Source organism: Halichondria panicea, chromosome 1, assembly GCF_963675165.1.
Source record: "Halichondria panicea chromosome 1, odHalPani1.1, whole genome shotgun sequence".
In the NCBI taxonomy this organism is placed as follows: Eukaryota; Metazoa; Porifera; class Demospongiae; order Suberitida; family Halichondriidae; genus Halichondria; species Halichondria panicea.
Window position 1 is genome coordinate 11,769,157 of NC_087377.1, and position 18,019 is coordinate 11,787,175.

General features: G+C 39.2%; 3 protein-coding genes and 2 long non-coding RNA genes across 7 annotated transcripts in view; 3 read left to right on the forward strand and 2 right to left on the reverse strand.

Moving 5' to 3' along the window:
* Window positions 1-2,076, reverse strand: part of LOC135347382 (uncharacterized) — a 124,305-nt gene extending 122,229 nt beyond the window's left edge. Inside the window, exons 1-3 of the mRNA XM_064545347.1 lie at window positions 1,455-2,076; window positions 1,143-1,305; window positions 496-641 (exon numbers count right to left, since the gene is read on the reverse strand). Of these exons, the coding sequence (XP_064401417.1) occupies window positions 496-641; window positions 1,143-1,305; window positions 1,455-1,534 (389 nt within the window). The 5' untranslated portion in view covers window positions 1,535-2,076. The remainder of the gene's footprint in view (window positions 1-495; window positions 642-1,142; window positions 1,306-1,454) is intronic.
* The window catches only part of LOC135347281 (uncharacterized), an 81,504-nt gene that overhangs the window by 24,393 nt on the left and 39,092 nt on the right, over window positions 1-18,019 (forward strand). The gene's annotated exons all lie outside the window — the stretch shown is intronic.
* LOC135347469 (uncharacterized) lies at window positions 4,410-13,282 on the reverse strand. Its single transcript, XM_064545482.1, has 9 exons — window positions 12,959-13,282; window positions 12,681-12,862; window positions 12,349-12,628; window positions 12,081-12,145; window positions 11,962-12,032; window positions 11,842-11,893; window positions 11,738-11,781; window positions 11,308-11,431; window positions 4,410-9,538 (listed from the first exon to the last, which is right to left on the reverse strand). Exons 3-8 carry the CDS (start codon window positions 12,450-12,452, stop codon window positions 11,357-11,359), a joined length of 411 nt encoding a protein of 136 aa, XP_064401552.1. The 5' UTR covers window positions 12,453-12,628; window positions 12,681-12,862; window positions 12,959-13,282; the 3' UTR covers window positions 4,410-9,538; window positions 11,308-11,356.
* On the forward strand, window positions 13,346-15,674 carry LOC135347542 (uncharacterized). Of its 2 annotated transcripts, none has more exons than XR_010398437.1 (4): window positions 13,346-13,466; window positions 13,525-13,918; window positions 14,551-14,911; window positions 15,229-15,674. It is a non-coding gene; the product is annotated as an uncharacterized LOC135347542 (long non-coding RNA). The 2 variants fall into 2 exon arrangements; XR_010398436.1 differs by having other exon boundaries at window positions 14,551-14,868.
* On the forward strand, window positions 16,232-17,244 carry LOC135347512 (uncharacterized). The gene is made up of 2 exons (XR_010398404.1): window positions 16,232-16,969; window positions 17,050-17,244. It is a non-coding gene; the product is annotated as an uncharacterized LOC135347512 (long non-coding RNA).

Genomic DNA, 18,019 nt, shown 5'->3' on the forward strand with positions numbered 1-18,019 from the left:
CATTGTAATGATGTAATAAAACGTCTCATGCTTCACATGGAGGCTAGGTATCACTGGTCAACTATAGACATGGTTCAAACACACTAATATATCGACAACACTTCATGGCAATTGGTAGAAGAGCTTCCTCCCCTCTACCAGTTTTGCATGTATCTGGCGTTTCTCAAGGAAGCATCTTGGGGCCTATGCTTTTCTTAGTCTATATCAATGATCTACCAGAAAAATTAACTTTGAAACTTGTGCAGATGATGCCAAACTAGTTGCCCCCAATAACGTCTTGCAGTGATCATACAATTATACTATTTTCGTTTATCTATGGTCCGTCCAACGAAGGCCAACCAAGTTTATCCTAGGAGGCTACACCAGAACAACAGACTACAAAACTCGCCTCACTAAACTCAATATGCTCAATGGTTTGAGCTCCAAGACATTAGTGAAGTGTCTTAAATATACTCGCCAGATAATGTAGAGCTGAGTACACATCTATGTACTCACCTCCAATCTAGCTCGTAGCTGGTCAAGACCAATTGCTCCTCTCCGAGATGATCAGTCAGCTCCTTCCATGTTGAGCAACTCTTCATCCATTGGTAAATCACTCCCATTAAGCATCCAGCATTGTCATTGCAACACGTATCTTCAATCTATAGTGGTCCAGGAGAAAATATGGGTAGTATGATTAAATTAACTAACAACGTATTTATTACTAGCACTTATACTTTGCAAGTATAAAGCTTAAGGTGTGACAAAACAATGGTTAATCACATCAGCACAATGTAACAGGATTGCAAAATAAAACCACATGCAGCCAGTTAGGTCCCATAATACGGTTTCTTACTGGGTATGTATAGTGTAAATTGTTTCGCGTTAGAATAATGAGTACGTCTTTTCTCCACATACAAAAACAATTATGAGCAAACAAGTAACAAACTTGACAACATCAATAAATATATAGTAAATTATCAGTACAGACACTAATCACTTAGACACTTGGATCCTTGTGTATACCACATGCACATCTACAAAAGTAAGTGACCCCTTATCACACACATGATCAGTACACCTAATCTACAACATCAACATACCTTTATCCCATACCCCACTACACCCTCAATCACATTAGCATATCCACACACATCACACACCCTCACTCTCTCCCACGGCTCTCCTGGCTTGTGAGAGTCCATACATCCTCCCCTCCTCATTTTGGGGGCCAGTGAACCACACGAGTACATCTGCTGGTCTGGGTTGTCATGGACACGATGCACCACCTTAAATACACCCGGTCCAGGATCAATACCAGTGGAGCTGAGGAAGGAGGGGGAAGAACGAATATAATTTGCTTCTTATCAAAGTGTATTGCACATCTTTTAAACAGCTGGTTCAGGTAGTAAAACAGTCGAAAGAGCTTTAAGCGCTCAATGTACAACAGTATTGATTACGAAGCAGCAGCTTACAAGGTTAGAGAAAGAGATAGAGAACTTTGAGTGCTGTAGAAGTGAAGTAAAGATAGAGATAATGTATAGTGGTCACCCATGCATGGTACCGTATTACTAAAATATTTTGCTGGTGAAAACCCTTTTGCGAATGAGCCAAATCAGCAGAAAATTTGACCCTAACTATTGCGTTCTGGCAAGGATCGTGTGTATTTATTTAGGTTTTGCGGATTTATTGTTGCGGATTGATCAACCATCGCAAAGTTCACAAATGTTTGATGCATGCTTGCAAAACATTCTAGTAATAGTTATACGGTAGTTAGTGGTCACCCACAACTTGATGATCTGTTACAGAACACAAAGGATTCGGAATTAAGGTGATACACTTTATACTAGCTAAACTGTAACAGGTTTGCAAAATACAACCACAGCCAGCTAGGTCCCATAATACAGTGCAGCTAGTATCTTTAAAGGTTTTTTAAGGGGCCTTTATACTTGTAGTGTTGTTTTCACACAGTCAGCTAGTGAAAAAAGAGCACGACTATTCTCCACATACAATGAAAAGGTAATAATGAGCTGAGCAAATTTTACAATCTTGAAAACACACTTCAAATTATCAGCACAGTCTACAGTCTGTACAGTGTCTCACCACAGGCCTTGGTGACGCTGGTGAGAGCAGCAGCTGTCCCTTGTCTAACTGAGGGTATGCTGTCCTCAAGGTTGGCAAAGAACAGTAGGAACAGTTCATCCAGCCACAATCTGAGGAGAGTAGGGGAACACCAACAGCCAGCAGTCAGTACTCTATAATGAAGTACAGTACAATTGATCGGAGCACAAAATCAAACAATTTTATGCCCTCAAATAAAAGTTTCTGTTATATTTGCGTTGCATGTTTTTATGGAGCCAAAAAAACGCAAACTAAACGGTAGCGTATTATTCATAAATGCACCGTAATTACGTATAATTATTGTCCTATGGAGAAATTGCTGAGGTAGCAATATTATTCTGTACGTAGCTATAGCTAGTAACTTTACTAGTGTGTGTCCAGGGGCACATGGGCACATGAAAAGCAATGGGGAGACTGCAGAATTAACTCAATACATTGTATATGCAAGGCTGGAAGAAGAGAAAGTTGGCAGTAACGAATGTTCTACTCAAACTATAACCTCCAAACAAAAGGAAAACCTCTCTATCATATCTAAACGATAATAATTGTAGGTGTTTGTAAATGGTAAGCATCAGTCAATCAATAAACACAATCTGTACTAGGGTGGGTAGATTTGGTAAAGGCCTAAGAATAATAAGCAACAATCACTCTGCATGATCCAAACAGACGGTAAAGACCCACTATACTAAAAACATTAAGTGAGACAACAATTAGGGTCGAACTGCATGCATGTGTGTGTATGGGGAGGGGGGTAGTAATAAGTCAATAAATGCATTAAAATGAAACAAAGGAAGATTCATGTTTGCCTGTTTACGTAAATGTTGTTAGAATGAATAGCTTGTATACAGTCCCACTTACTCATTACCACTAGATTTACCACATGCCAATCTAATGTAGTGACTGCATACTCACCAGCCTTAGGAGTTCCTTTGCCAGTTGCTCCTCGTGATAGCCCCATGTATCATAATTATGGTTTCTTATTTACGAATCCTGCAAAATTCACTAAAATGTTGGTGACTCGGCCACCTACATTCTTCATAGAGCATAATTTCTGCCAATTACCTTATAGTGGGTATATAGCAGGCTATTGTCGTATGGTGGAAATTTTCGTATCAGTGGTTACAAAATGAAATTATGTTCAACGTCACCATCCTGACCTGTACGAATACAAATGGTAGTTTGTATGAACATTTGAACCAACAAAAATTATCCGCTATACAGTATACCAGTTGTTTCAAACCAAATTTTAACCAAATTTTAACATGTATCCCATAATCTGGCCACACAACATTGTGAAACCCTAGTTGTTACATAAGCTACAAGAATACACTCTGGAAACACTCTGATCATAAGTTGTTTTTCTTTTACCATTACCTACATGTATATGCTTTATAGAGCATAATTTCTGCCAATAGCGGGTTATTTTCGCATGGTGGAAATGTTCGTATCAGTGGTTACAAAATTAAAACTGCGAAATTGCTCATAATTATGTTCAACGTCACCATCCTGACCTGTACGAATACAAATGGGTAGTTTGTATGAAAAATTTGCACCCACGAAAATTACCCGCTATACAGTACTAGTTGTTTCAAACCAAATTTTTAAATGTGTATCCCATAATCTGATTTATAGAGGCCACACAACATTGTGAAACCCTAGCTGTTACATAAGCTACAAGAATACACTCTGGAAACACTTTGAGTATTAGTTAGACCATGTGTAGTAGGTTTCTTAGCTGGATAGTAAACCTGAGGGAGTGTAGTGGCTGAGGCAAGCCTCTAATTGACGGAGGCGCAGCCAGGACAATTAGTGGCTTGCAGAAGCCACTAATCACTCCCAGGGTTACTATCCAGCTAAGAAGCCATGGTCTATCTCGCTTAGAAAATGCATTTTTGTGGGTACTAGTTAGAGCCCTGCTAGCAGTTCACTAACTCAGATTAGAAAAAATTTGCATATTCAAGCTTTGAAGTGGCCACTGCTAATGAGGTGTCTATCCAACTAAGAAACCTGCTAAGCAGGTCACTATCTGAGTTAGTGACCTGCTAGCGGGGCTCTAACTAGTACCCACAAAAATGCATTTTCTAAGTGAGATAGACCATGTGTAGTAGGTTTCTTAGCTGGATAGTAACCCTGGGAGTGATTAGTGGCTTCTGCAAGCCACTAATTGTCCTGGCTGCGCCTCCGTCAATTAGTGACTTGCCTCAGCCACTACACTCCCTCAGGTTTACTATCCAGCTAAGAAACCTACTACACATGGTCTAACTAATACTTAGTGACCTGCTAGCAGGTTTCTTAGTTGGATAGACACCTCATTAGCAGTGGCCACTTCAAAGCTTGAATATGCAAATATTTTCTAATCATAATTAAGTAGTTTTCTTTAAAGAGGTGGCCTTACCTCAGAAGCATTAATAAATCTTATGTGTGTTTTAACAATTTAAGAATGATTGTCCAACCCAACTGTGCTGATAATTTGAGGTGTACTGTCAAGATTGAATTGTTTGCTCAGCTCATTCATTGTATGTGGAGAATAGTCGTGCTCTTTGTTCACTAGCTGACGTGTGAAAACAACACTACAAGTATGAAAGCTCCATTAAGAAACCTTTGAAGATACTAGCTGCACTGACCACGCGAACAGTGGACAAAAAAGTGGTTGACTGTTTGTATACCTTAGCTGGGGTGAAAGGTGCTCCCATCCCAACAATTGATCATGGGCCATCTCTTTGATACTATACTCTTGCAGCAAATTTTTGCACAGATTCTAGTCGTTTGACCTGGATCTCATAGCAAGGGTCCCACAGAGTGGAACAGTATAGTCCAGAATAGGCAATACTAATGATTTGTATACAGCTGATTTAAAGCACACTAAATTAGTCTCGAGGCCAGACTCCTCCTTAGGCTAAATACAGGAATATTCCAATGATAGCTACAACATAGCCTGAAAACATTTAAACCCAGTTCTCCATACTCTGAATGGGTACATGCATGTAGTATTGTAATGTGTGTGTTCTCACTGATGTACTGGTGCATGCAGTGTATACTGTTTTGTATTAAGAAAGGAGGAAATAAATCAACTTTTTCTCGTGAATGTCTTTCCCCCTCGGCCTCATAGGCCAAGGAATACACTTAAAGTGTTTACAGCAGAGTCTAACAACACCTATAGTTGAAGTGTCTTAGAGAAACCTTATCACTGAAGATAAGCTAACCCCAACATACCACAAACAGACAATCGTTCTTCTTATAATAACTATCCCATGAGAATGAACAACAACTGTTACAGGCATCATGCACTAGCAAACAACGTGTGTGTACAGTAACAGTTACACATGCATGCATGCATTTATAAACAACCAGACTACTTCACTTCATAGTCAAACGTAACATGTCATATACTAACTGCATTCATAACAGGAACCATGTATTTGCCCACCTATAGAGACACATGCTACAGTACCAATTTATTATTATAAATTGCTCAATCTGGATAAGGACCTAATGTAGGGAACAATCATTATCTAGACAGCTGGCATTGTGTCAAGTGTGTTGATTGTCATGTGCTGAAAGCCTTGTTGTGTACGTGTACAAGCGAGGTATATGGTATAGTGTGTTTGTGTGTTTATCCAGTCTGTGTGTTTGTGTGTGTAGACTGCTACTGTAACAGCTGCTCAACGATAAATGAAGTGCAGTAAAAGTTTCTATAGGCTTCTAGTCTGTTCTTGGATGGCAGATTTGCAAAAATGCTTCGTTCTGTTAATAACTTAGCTATTCTAGTTAGCTCTGCACAACATTAACCTCAATCATGCAACTATACTAGACGATAAAAAAATAGCCGCTTATACTAATAGGATTGGCCATGCAAAGAATCATACAAGAAATTATATCGTCTGTCTGTCTCTCTATGTATTCTGAGTCTACTCACCTGGATACGATAGCACTGTGTTTATACCATGGATAGCCTCAATATAACAAGGTAGTAGTTTTAAATTTGATGTTAAAGCTTCGTTGTCGAATAAAAGCGAGCAAAAGCTAAGAAGCTAAAAAGCTCGAGCCTGCACGTTGGCCTAGATGTACACGTGGCTTTGACTCGAGGCTGTAGACTCACTAAACCTCAAATTAACGCCAAGGGTTTTCACTTCAGTGCTCTATAGTTATGTTCAATTAACACCAGCAGACACTATCTGTTCCTTGGATAAGCATGCAGTGATCAAGTAAAAGTGATTTAAGACGTCGATCGATGTAATGTTAATGGACAAGCCCTAACTAATAAACTTTCTTGATGTGTTCAACATGTAAGCTGAGTGATCGTGACTGAACTCCAGGGATAAACTAATACCATGCAAATACAGGTTAAAGTAATTTCATGTACAACAGTGCAGCTTGCAGCCTAGAGAGTAAAAAAACGCAAATTTGCTGGTATTGGTACATAAATGTAAATATCTCATAAATGTGAATATCTTGTGATGGGAACATTTCTAAGAAATTTTGCTGAGATAAGGGAATACTCTAAAATATACTCAAAATTGTTTCCATGGAAACCAAAGGTGGTGTGTATGTGGTGGTTTATATAAGAGCTAAATGATCTATAGTGGACAATCGCTTAGCGATGGAAAAGACCAACCGTTGTCGGCTAAGGTAAGGGAACTCTGGTACAACATTCCTGAATAGTTTATCTAACATATGCATGGTTTCGTAAAGTTTACATATGTACACAAACTGATTACTACTCAATTATCGAGTTTTTTGGGTGCCTTTTCGCTTAGCGATGGAAGTCAAGTAAATTTGTCGGCTAAGGTCTAATTGTTTTTGCACATTAATTTTTAATAAATTTTCTATCTTTTGATACAATAATTTGTCCAGAAATACTTTAGTTCCAGAGATATTTGATTTTACACACATCTCTTTACGATCACCCTCATTTTCACCTAAAATGATTTTCCACTACAACAACTTTTGGGGAAATATTTTAGAATAATGTTGTAGCTTATTCATTCACCTATAAAATGGTATCAGCACAATTTCTTAGAAATATTACAACTATTCACCCTATCGTGGTATTTTACTCTCTAGGCTGCAAGCACTGTATTAACTACTAAAAACCCTACCACACACCTAGTGCTTGTTGTATTGATTAAAAGGGCGTGGAGGTGCCAGGGGTTTTCAAGTAGCTTACTAAAGCCCCGGTTACACCACACCTAATCTGGATTGAATCCAATCTTCTAATTGCCTATTTTGCTACGAAAGAGAACTAGTCTATAGATCTAAGCCAGAATAGCTCACAGTTGAAAGACCAATTTGTTTTGCCCGGCTTGCCTACTAGCTAGCTAACTGCAGCAAGATCTGGAAGAGAAGGGGGTGCTCAGCTAGACAATCAGGTACACTTTGTGTACAATCTCAGATAGAAAAAGGGGGTGCTTGAGCACCATGAGCCCCCCCTGGCTACGCCCCTGGGTCAATGTCCAGGAGCTTGAACACCGTGTTTGTAAAAGCCTATAAGTTGAACCAAAAAACTGCCGCATTAATTATCTGCCTCAACTAAACAGCACACATTCAATTCAGTAACACTGTAGAGGAAGCAATTAATGCTATATACACTTTTAGTTTAAAACACTCAAGCCATAAATTAGCCTCGATCCCAGGCCGCACTTCATCAGGGAAGTGGGCCTGGTATCGACTGCTTGTACGTGCGCTAATCTCACCCTGGTATCTGCATTGCCATGGGGGCTTTGGATAACATCGTATATGCTCAGTAAAACAATGACGTCACAACGAACGGAAGTGGATTGAAGTAAGTAGATAGAAAGTTCCATTGAAGGTTTCTAGCCCCTCTGACAGTATTGTGATAGCTACCCTTAGCCTGCTATGTTAACAAAAGACTCACAGCCTGCAACACGCCCATTTAACAACTAATGGTGAAAGTCTACTATACTACTGCTACTGACTCTGATCAGAAAGAAAATAGCTGTACAACAAACCTACAGCTCTGTCTCTAGCTAGCTAGCTAGCTATAGCTCTGTGTATGACTTTTAATATTTTGTCAGGATTATTTTCTCTGATAAATTGGAAATTTTACGGGACCAATAATTGTGCGCATGCGCAAGCAGTCAGTAGCAAGCCTTCTCTTCTCTTCAGGGGAGGCCAGTGAAGGAGTCTAGCTATAGCTCTGGGGTATATATATGGAGCAAATTTTTTTAAGGAAATATATAGTCCACAGAAGGCCATTTACTAAAGATTAATTACTAAAACATCAGTGATTAGTCACTAGGCCTTGCCCAATTATGCTGGCATAATTTTGAGACTAATAGGTGGGTGGAGCATTAAGCATATGCCAGCCTAATAGGTAAAAAATTATTAGCCTATAGGCAATTTTACCAAATTTTGTATTTATAGAAGCACTAAGCCTCAATAGCATGAGTAATGCTAATAGTTGATCTTTAACTTCTGAGCACATGGTCCACATGGTGGCTAGATTGGCTAGTAGTAGTGGCTACAAGTATATACTATGGAAGGTGCTAGTAGTACTACATCATGTACTAGATCATGCAGTTGACTATTTTCTATCATCAATATAGTTCCTTAGAAGATTTTATAGAAGCGTGGAATGTTGCAGTATAATTCTTGTTAATTATTTTTTATTGAGACTAATAGGTAATAATTAAGTACAATGCATGAGACTTGGAGACTAGACTAATAGGCAACTGTGTGGCTTCTGCACATAACTAATTGACCATTAATTTTGGGCAAGGCCTAATTATGAATCCTACAGAGTGTGGTGGCTTCACAGAGGAGGTATGACATGCAGGAGTAATAGTCTAATTATAAGACTTGATTAGCTTACTCAGTATTAATAAACCTAGGCCCACTGAACGGAATGTAATTACAGCTCTCAATCAAGCCTAATTACTCCTGCCTGTTGTACCCCCTCTGGTTGGCTTCACCTATTTAACTTGTGCACTCCTGATACAACTAAGAGACCTAGCTACTATACACCTACTCTAAAGACAAGATACAAGCTTCCTACTTTAGCCTGACACTTTTTCTTAATCAGAGGAATGGGAAAACTTACGACTCGATTGCTATGTAGATAGGAACGGGTGCGCTATTTATAGATTATCTCTTTGTACAACTATATCATGAAGCATCGTGGGTGCTGATGTCTGTGCTAAAGCTTTATGGCATGAAGCTACTAGTTATTACATATCCCTTTACCGTTCAATCGCAACCGTGGGGAAAAGGGTTATCACTTTAGTTTGAATTTGAATTTGTGGTCAGCCCAACCCACCAACTTAGCTTGATTTGATCGCCGCTCCCCCCCCCAATGAAGACTTGGCTTAGAAGTAGTCTCGAATTCCAGCCTCTTTGTAAGACGAATTTGGGGAGGGCGTGGCCAGACTAGCTTAGAAGATGGGCTCCGTTGTTGTTGTAATATTTACAACAATTTGACCTGCACATAATTATTACATTTAATGCAGTAGGAATTGATGTCTGACCATGATTGTTGCTAAGTGGGATTCCTCAAAGTTTAAATTAATGTTAAAGTCCATAATTAATGGCTGCTGCTCTCGTGAAACAGTGCAGCTTTTTGCAGCTCTTTTCTCACTCTTGCAGCTACCAATAGCTATATATTATTATGTAGCGTTCTAGTGCAAAACTAACTATATAGTAAGTAGAGTAGCAGCACTTGATCTATGGAGAAGTTTTGCTATGCAGTATTCTGAAAAGGCTGCAATGGCATTATACTCAAGAACAAAGCAAATCTACGTACAAATTGAAATCCAAGAAAACTTGAGGAAGGCGCTTACTTAGGTGTAGTTTAGCTATTCATTCTTTAGAATGATAATTATCATAATTAATTATGCCTCGAGGCGTAGCCGCACGAGGGATACGGTAAAGCTGACTGTGTGTGTGTCTGTCTGTGTGTGTGTGTGTGTATTCCAGCTATAACTGCTCAACGGTTACAATGCGACGAAAACTAACAGCTTTTATAGGCTTCTAGCCACGTTCTCTTGGATTTTGATTCGTGGATTAGCAAACTAAAGCTTCTTTCTCGAGTTATGGCTAGTTTGACTCACATTGAAGGCTGTTGCAGTCTCTTCAGAATCTTTCATAGCATCATCTGTCCGCACAAACTTTCTATTCAACATATGAGTTAGCCTTGCACTAAAGCGCTAGCTTTTTGTTAGCTACAATACTCAGAAAATATCTGTTAAAACAGCTAGCTAGCAGTACAGTAGCCATTTGTAAAATTGATCTCTTTGGACACACCCTTTAATTATTCCTGTGGATGTAATGCGCATGCGCGCTCATTCCCCATGTGTGAGAAAATAATATCCAAGATCCAGATCCAGATCCTCCTGGCAGAATCATCTTTGTCTTGAGGGCCTGGTAAGCCACAAAACACTACCATATAACAATATAGATAACAATATGCATGTACACAGGTCTTTTCTTCTTAGATATTATATACACTGAACTACAGATCCTGGAAGAATCAATTTTCTTCTTTCTTGATGTCCTGGTAAGCCACATAATACAAAAAATAATAACTTACAATAGATGCATGTAAATAAGTCTTTTCTTCTCAGTGACTTTATATAGATAAGCTAACTTTAATATAAAATTCATTATAGATAACACTCTAATACTTTTGAGCGAAAGCAAAAACATGGCGAGAGGCATTAGCACAGCGCCAGCTTGAACACTAGTTTTCACTGCACTTGATTGATTATTGAGCAGCATGGCGGTCTATATAATAGTTAGACAGGTGAGTCTGTTTAGCCCTCAGCCACTTTAGTACCCTCGCTACGCTCGGGATACTAAATCAGTGCCTTCGGGCTTCTAAATCCCACAGACACCTCCAAAACAGTGTCTAACTCATTTAGATACTAGTGCGCATGCGCAAACCGCTTGACTACAGTACAATTACTTGACAACGGAATACTAGGTATACTAAGTAAGTTGTAGGTATACTAAGTCCCATAGTGTACCTGCTCTGAGGCACTTTTCCCATGTACTTCCCATGCATGTATTTCCCGTGTAGATCTTATCAACTATAGTGTCTAAACACAGACATGCAGACACACAAACACAGTACAGATAACAAAATTATATACGTATGTTGTTGTGCGCATACGCACTGACGCATAATTATATTGAACAATGAATCCAAGCATTAATCCAATCAACTAAACAGAATCAACTAAACAGACTCACCTGTTGAGCTGGAAGAGTGGCTGCTTTGGCTGCTTATTTCCTGGCGGTATCAATATCCACAGTAGCGTAGGTGACCTGATGTTGGTCTACTGTGGCAGTTGTGTTGCCTTTTGTGTGGGACTGGCTGGAGGTAAGGGAAACATAGATTACCGGCACCACTGTAATAGCCTGGGGTGTCAGGAAACAACAGATTAGCCCTTACAGAGTGTATATACCTATACAGGTTTCAAGCTAACTGATCTGTACAATGTGAAGCAGGAAAAATATATTGGGTAAACAATGTACACTAATTCACCATACATGACACATCCAATAACACCAACCCAAACATGATTAACTTGTAATTATAGTAGTTCAGTATAGAATGCCAACCAAAACAGACACCTATATTAGTCGCAATACTTTCACGACTGCGCACAAACACACTCACCACATTCCCAAGCTGGCCATAGCTGCAGGCAGCCTCTGAGCACCCTGTACGAAGAGTGGAGCTTCAGTAATGATTGAGTATAAAGACGAGTTTCACATATATACCTGTCCATGCAGTGTTCATTACACTGTATTCCTCTTCGTTGACCACTATTTTCTGTGTTGTACAAAAATAGTCGTCATTGCAGCATAAGAATAATTATGTGTATGTTGATGACTATATACCACATTATCACCGTTGATGATAACCTCATCATAGGTTAGTGAACTGGAGAAGGGTTCTGTGAAGCAGGATTCTGTGAGGTGTGGCAATAAACTGATGCTAACAATACACCAATACTCACCACATCCCACATTATAGGTGATTCTGTTGTAGCCTTCTTTGTTCACTGCTGGAGGCTGCATGGTACTGTGTTAAAAGAGGTAGTGAGTGAAAAACAAGTCAACCTTTTTTAGGGTCATTGTGTCTTAGTTAATAAAAGGTATATGGATCATAACACAAAACCAAGACAATACAATCGAAGCTTAAATCTTCACTAGTATTTGATTTGAGCCACACACTCTATATGACAATTAAAAACATTAATTTCAGATCCTTTGAATGTCAATCACCTTTTCTCTTTCACCTCCAGCAAGAGTAGCACCAGTATAGCAGATGCCCCATCTATAGGTAATTCTGCAGCATACATGCATGCAGGCATGACACTGAGACACATACACTCCAACAGAGCCGGGTCAGGATCACAGAGAGCAGAGTTGTTATAAGTGACAGTCACTGCACCCACCAGTGAGAACTCAGGATCAAATTGGAGGATAATGACTGAGCGCTCAGTTAGGTTAGAGTTATTGAGTAGCACTCCATTGAGTGGAGAGGCAGGTAGCACACAGGAAACTGGGTACAAGAAATGGTGTATAGACATTTTTTATAAAAGTCACTTAATTACTATAGGTTCATTTGTGCAGAAAATCTCCCCCAGTTTGGTGTCCCACTCTCCTGTAGCTAGATAGGTGGCAGTCATCCCTCTGGGAACAGTCAATCGTCACACTGCATGGAAGGTCACTTATGGACCGTGATGGTGTCGTTTTGTGGTGGGGATAATGGATCCGAGCAGTTCATTAATTGGAGCTGTGAGGTGAAAAAATAATATTAAGTGTTTGTCCAACCAAGAACTGAACTCACGAGTTGTGGGAGGGAGTGTGGGTATAAATCAGCTTAGCTTACCTTGTTAGTCAAAAATAAGCCTTCTTTGCCACTTGCACTCTCTTGTCATAAAACACGGAATCCTCAATGGTACATGGTGCGACTGGGGCTTACTACGTATATGATTGATTGATAGCGCATGTGATCTTGTTTCCACTCCATGCTGCCTGCCATGCTGCTCTTGTATATCTATGAAACCATACCTAGCCGTAAGGTTGATATAGAACTTGAGAGACCGTAGAGTCATTCCCGCTGTCTATCTAGGACAATGTATGTCATCGATGCAGAAAACTACTGCTGCATAGATCAATCTCCAGTGCACTGGATCCAGACACTAGACACAAGACGAACTTTCTCTCTCTCTAATTATTGGCATCCGGTCCTTCTTCTTCTTTGTAGCCTCCAAATAATGAAGAGTCCGCGTGCGCAGAGACTAAGCTGGACTGATAATTATGTCAAAGTTCATCTATGAAGAGTTAGAAACTAAGCTGACAGTTCATCTATAAAGAGCATAGCTCTAATTCCAATGGTAAGTAGTTCCTATAGATCTAGTATAATTAAATAAGTTATAATTTTGTTTGGTTTAGGGATCAGTGATTTGGTTAGTTTTACTTTTAGGAGGATGTCTGATTGAAGATGTATCTGTTCAGACGACCATTATATCTTCTCTGCAATCAACAAACAGAATGTATGTTTGTCCAGGAGAGATTGTTACCTATGTCTGCAGTGGAGCTGGAGATCAAATTAGGCTATCAGCACCACCACATATTCCTTTGGGCGTTCCTTTGTTGTATGTGCGTGGAGACCCTCCAGGATTAGGACGTCTAGAAGATGGCCCCATTGTATCGAATCTTATTTCGACTATTTCACCTTCGATGGTAGCAGATTTAATAGTGCAAAATTCTTCATTGCCGGAGTTCTCTGTTCGTTGCACTGTTCTTTCACCTTCTGATGAAGCTGTAGTCCAGCACAAACCTTCAGGTATATAGGTATATGATACACTCAGTCAATAAACAAAGCAGTTGAAGTGTATAAGTATTCTGTGATGTGCTTGTGGTAATTACTCACCATCCTCTCGTCACCTCACTTGGGAGTAGGCCCTGGCAAATTATGCCGGCATAATTTGGGACATAATAGGTTAGGTCATTATGCTGGCATAATAGGGTTAAAATTTTGAATTTGGTTAGTTTGGTGTAAATGCAACGGTCCTTTGCTGCTGCTGAATGTGTTTTTTCTCTTTAAATGCCTTTTTATATTCTAGTGTTGAATTTCAGTTATGTTCCAATGTACAATACAGGAGATAATTGTTACTATACTACTACTGAAAAATATTTATATTATTTATGACGTCAATTTGGGACATAATGGGTTCTTTCGACAAGCATAATAGGCTGAATTTGGGGCAGTGTTCAAAAGCATAATAGGCAAAAAAAGAGCATAATTTGCCAGGGCCTACCTGGGAGTATAGGCCTATACATTGATAAGTGTGGTGTATAATTATAATTATATATCTAGCCTCGAGACCAGGCCGATTTTAATCGACCTGGAATCGAGGTTAATATATATACCAAGCTATATTAAATGATCCTTGATTTTGTTTACCATAATTATAGGTCCTCCTTTAGATGTGATTTCTCCTGTGATCGGATTTTTTTTCCCACCAAACAAAGTTAACATGGCTGGTGTGCAAATTAACTGGATGCATAATAATGGAAGCTATGATCTTAGTCACTTCACGATCCAGGTGTTTGAGAGTGACACTAACACTGCAATTAAATCCATCGCTATTTCTGCAGAAAGCACTAGTTACGAAGCAATACTTGCTGTACCCGTTAGTACGACCATGAATGTCTATGCACGTATAACAGTGACGTCCAAGTGTAACCAGACAACCAATGGAGTTATGACGGACACTATTCAGATAAATAAGAGTTAGTGGCTAAAGTAGATGAAAACCATTCACACTATTTCCTAGTAAGTATTTAGTTGTTTCTCAAGTAGACCCTCACAACAATTAACTCTAAAGCCCAATAATTTTTTTTCATTTAGGTGTATGTATAAATTTCCCCAGCAATCAACAGATAACTTGTACAATTGCAGTCACATGCATGGCATTACATGGAGCGTTATATATAATTATAGCAAACAATATTCACTCTTCCTATTCAATTGCTATAATTTATAGTCAAGCTAATTTGTTTATCAAAATAATAATCTTCTAAATTTTCCGGGGTGCAATCTATGTTGAACCATCTGTCTATAAATTCATGCCATCAATTCTATTCATGCAGGTATAAAAACAGCATACGTGTTCTGGGTACTCCTTCTAGCTGCAACAATTGTCCTAACAATAATCTAGGTATATATGTCTGTGTGTCAAAACTTGTATATAGGTGTTGATGTGTACAAGCTAGGTGTTTAATTACTTAATGTTATGCAATATTTACTAGGTTCATAGTTTAATGAGTTTGTGGTAAATGTGTTGTTTTGTTCAATTTTCTTTGTTGTGCGCAGGGCCCCTTGCTCTGGCCCTGCCCCCCTTTGTTTTTGTATTTGCCATCACCCACTATCTTCCTCAGTTGTTGTTGTTATTTGTCTAAACTCACTAAGAATTGTTGCAAAGGGTCAAGTCAACTTGTACTCTAGGATAGGTAGGAGCCTGTCTCCCAACAATAGCTAACTCTCAAACTAAACTAGCCTGTCTAGTTCTTAGTCTAGATACAAGAAAGAGCTCAACAATAGGTATATACTATCTAGCCTCAATCCCAGGCCGAGTTTTCGCTTTTATAACGGATAGGTGTGATGTTCGCCTATCCGTTATAAAAGCGAAAACTCGACCTGGGATCGAAGCTTATAATTATGCTATCAAGACTTATAGTGTATATCTATTCCAGTATTGTACTGTTACGTTCAAATTAATCGTGAATTAATTGAGTTGCTGATGTTTTATTTTCTGCAATGTCCAAGATTCTATAATGAGCGTAGGACTGACTAGAAGCAATAAAAATTTAACTACATAATACGATTATCCGGACGCCTTGGTTCCAGAGGCAGGCTGGATAACTGAATAATTATGCCGGATAATCGAGGTTCTATATACTGTACTGTTGTAAACAGACTAGCCTCTCTAGCCTGTTAGTGAGGGAACTACGCTAAGTACCCCTGGATCTATGTAGACTTTAAACAGCGTTTCAATTGATATGACTTTTCAAGCAACAACAACACAAATAATTCTAGTCCTACTTTTATACACAAAAATGAAAGAAACTTCTGGAATTGTCTTTCTAAGTCCTTACTAGCCTCGATTCCAAGCCGCTGAGAAAGACGGCCTGGTATACACTGTTTACGCATGCGCCAGAATTACCCAGAATCTGGGTAATCGTAAATTGCAGTATATTTATCAGTATTCTTATTCCGCATTAGTTTGTAAAACATTGATATCCGTTTCATTTATAATGATGTCATTGAAAAAAGAAATCTAGTCCAAGTTGTGTAATGGCTGCTACCTTCTCTTCTGCTCTCGCGTACGCGTTATCCTGTGTTGGAAAACCAGGTCTAGTCTTGAAAGACAAGCAGCTGGAGGCGTTGAAGTGTCTGTACGCTGGTGTTTATGTGGGTACCGTACCGACCGGCTATGGCAAGTCCCAGAGCAAGTCCATCTGCTTTCCAGACACTCCCTTTCTTGATTGATGTGAAGCTTGACAGGACCAGTGCACCTCTCTCTGAAAGAAGTGTTGTGATGGTGATTTCTCCTCTTGTTTCTCTGAGTGAAGCCATCTTCAAAGTGTTGGTGTGTCTGTTCGACGTTCAGTGCCATTCTCTCTGGAAGGAAGTATTGTTGTGACATTTGCCGAAAATTGGTCACAGAGTAAGTACGTGGTATCTGATCCGAGAACTGTGTGGCCTGAATGTGTTTACAATCCGAGGGACTTGTGTGTATCCGATCCGAGGGACTTGTTGCTTGAGTGTGTATCCGGACTTGTTGCTTGAGTGTGTATTAATGGATAGTGCTTTCAATGGTAAATCTATTGTGTAAGTCAATAAGTAGTCCTCACATTATGTTACGTCACAGCCACTGTACTTATCCACATTCATTTATTTTTTACCCACAGGTTTAACTAATTTCTTATGAGATTAACTGTCGCCTGAGTGTGTATCCGATCCGAGCCTCAAGTTAATGAATAAATCTACAGAGCTGATGTTTTACTTAGCTGTCTCTGTCTACAGTATATACAGAGAGAGGTAGCCTCTTCTTTTTCTTTTTTCTGTTCTTTATCACAATAAGATAAAAATTAATACTGTTTTAACGTTCAATGAGATAAAATACGGTAAATAATAAATTAATTGTCCACCCACGCGCCAACAGTAAATACCAGGCCCACTATTCAAGGGGCTGGAGTCGAGGCTAAGTCCTTACTAGATCTAGAAGCATTCTGCACAATCTTACTACAATAACAATACATGTAATTAACAAACCACTAAATTACTGAACTTTAACACTTAATAAGCCACAGGTCATGTAGTGTAGTCTAGAAGTATCCAACTATAGCTTACCAAATTAATAAGTCCGTTACAACTGTATAATAATTAGCGGGTTATTTTCGAGGCACTAAATTTTCACGGATTGCTCAAACTAAACATTTCACAGATTTTATTTTTGAGGATAGAGGTTCAAATGACCACACCCCTACAGTAGAGAGGTTTTAATATCGGAAAAGTATTTTCGAGGCACTAAATTTTCAAGGTAAATAACCAGCTATACTATTAATAGACCAAGAGCTAAAGAATTTAATCAGCTTTTAATTGCTCTGACGTTACAGCTGGATGCTCGCGTGGGCGTTATACATCTATGCACAGGTCAACATTAGAGGAGGTACGACAACATCACGTGCATGGACAATGGAATGTCAATTAACATGCAGCAAAATGCTAATGATGGGAGGGGCAATTATCCTGCAGATCACACCTATCTACTTTTTGCTGCTGTTGATTGAAATTCCATTGTCCACGCACGTGATGTTGTCGTACCTTCTCTGGGTCAACATTAGAGGATGTACGTAATGACATACAGGAGCAATAGTC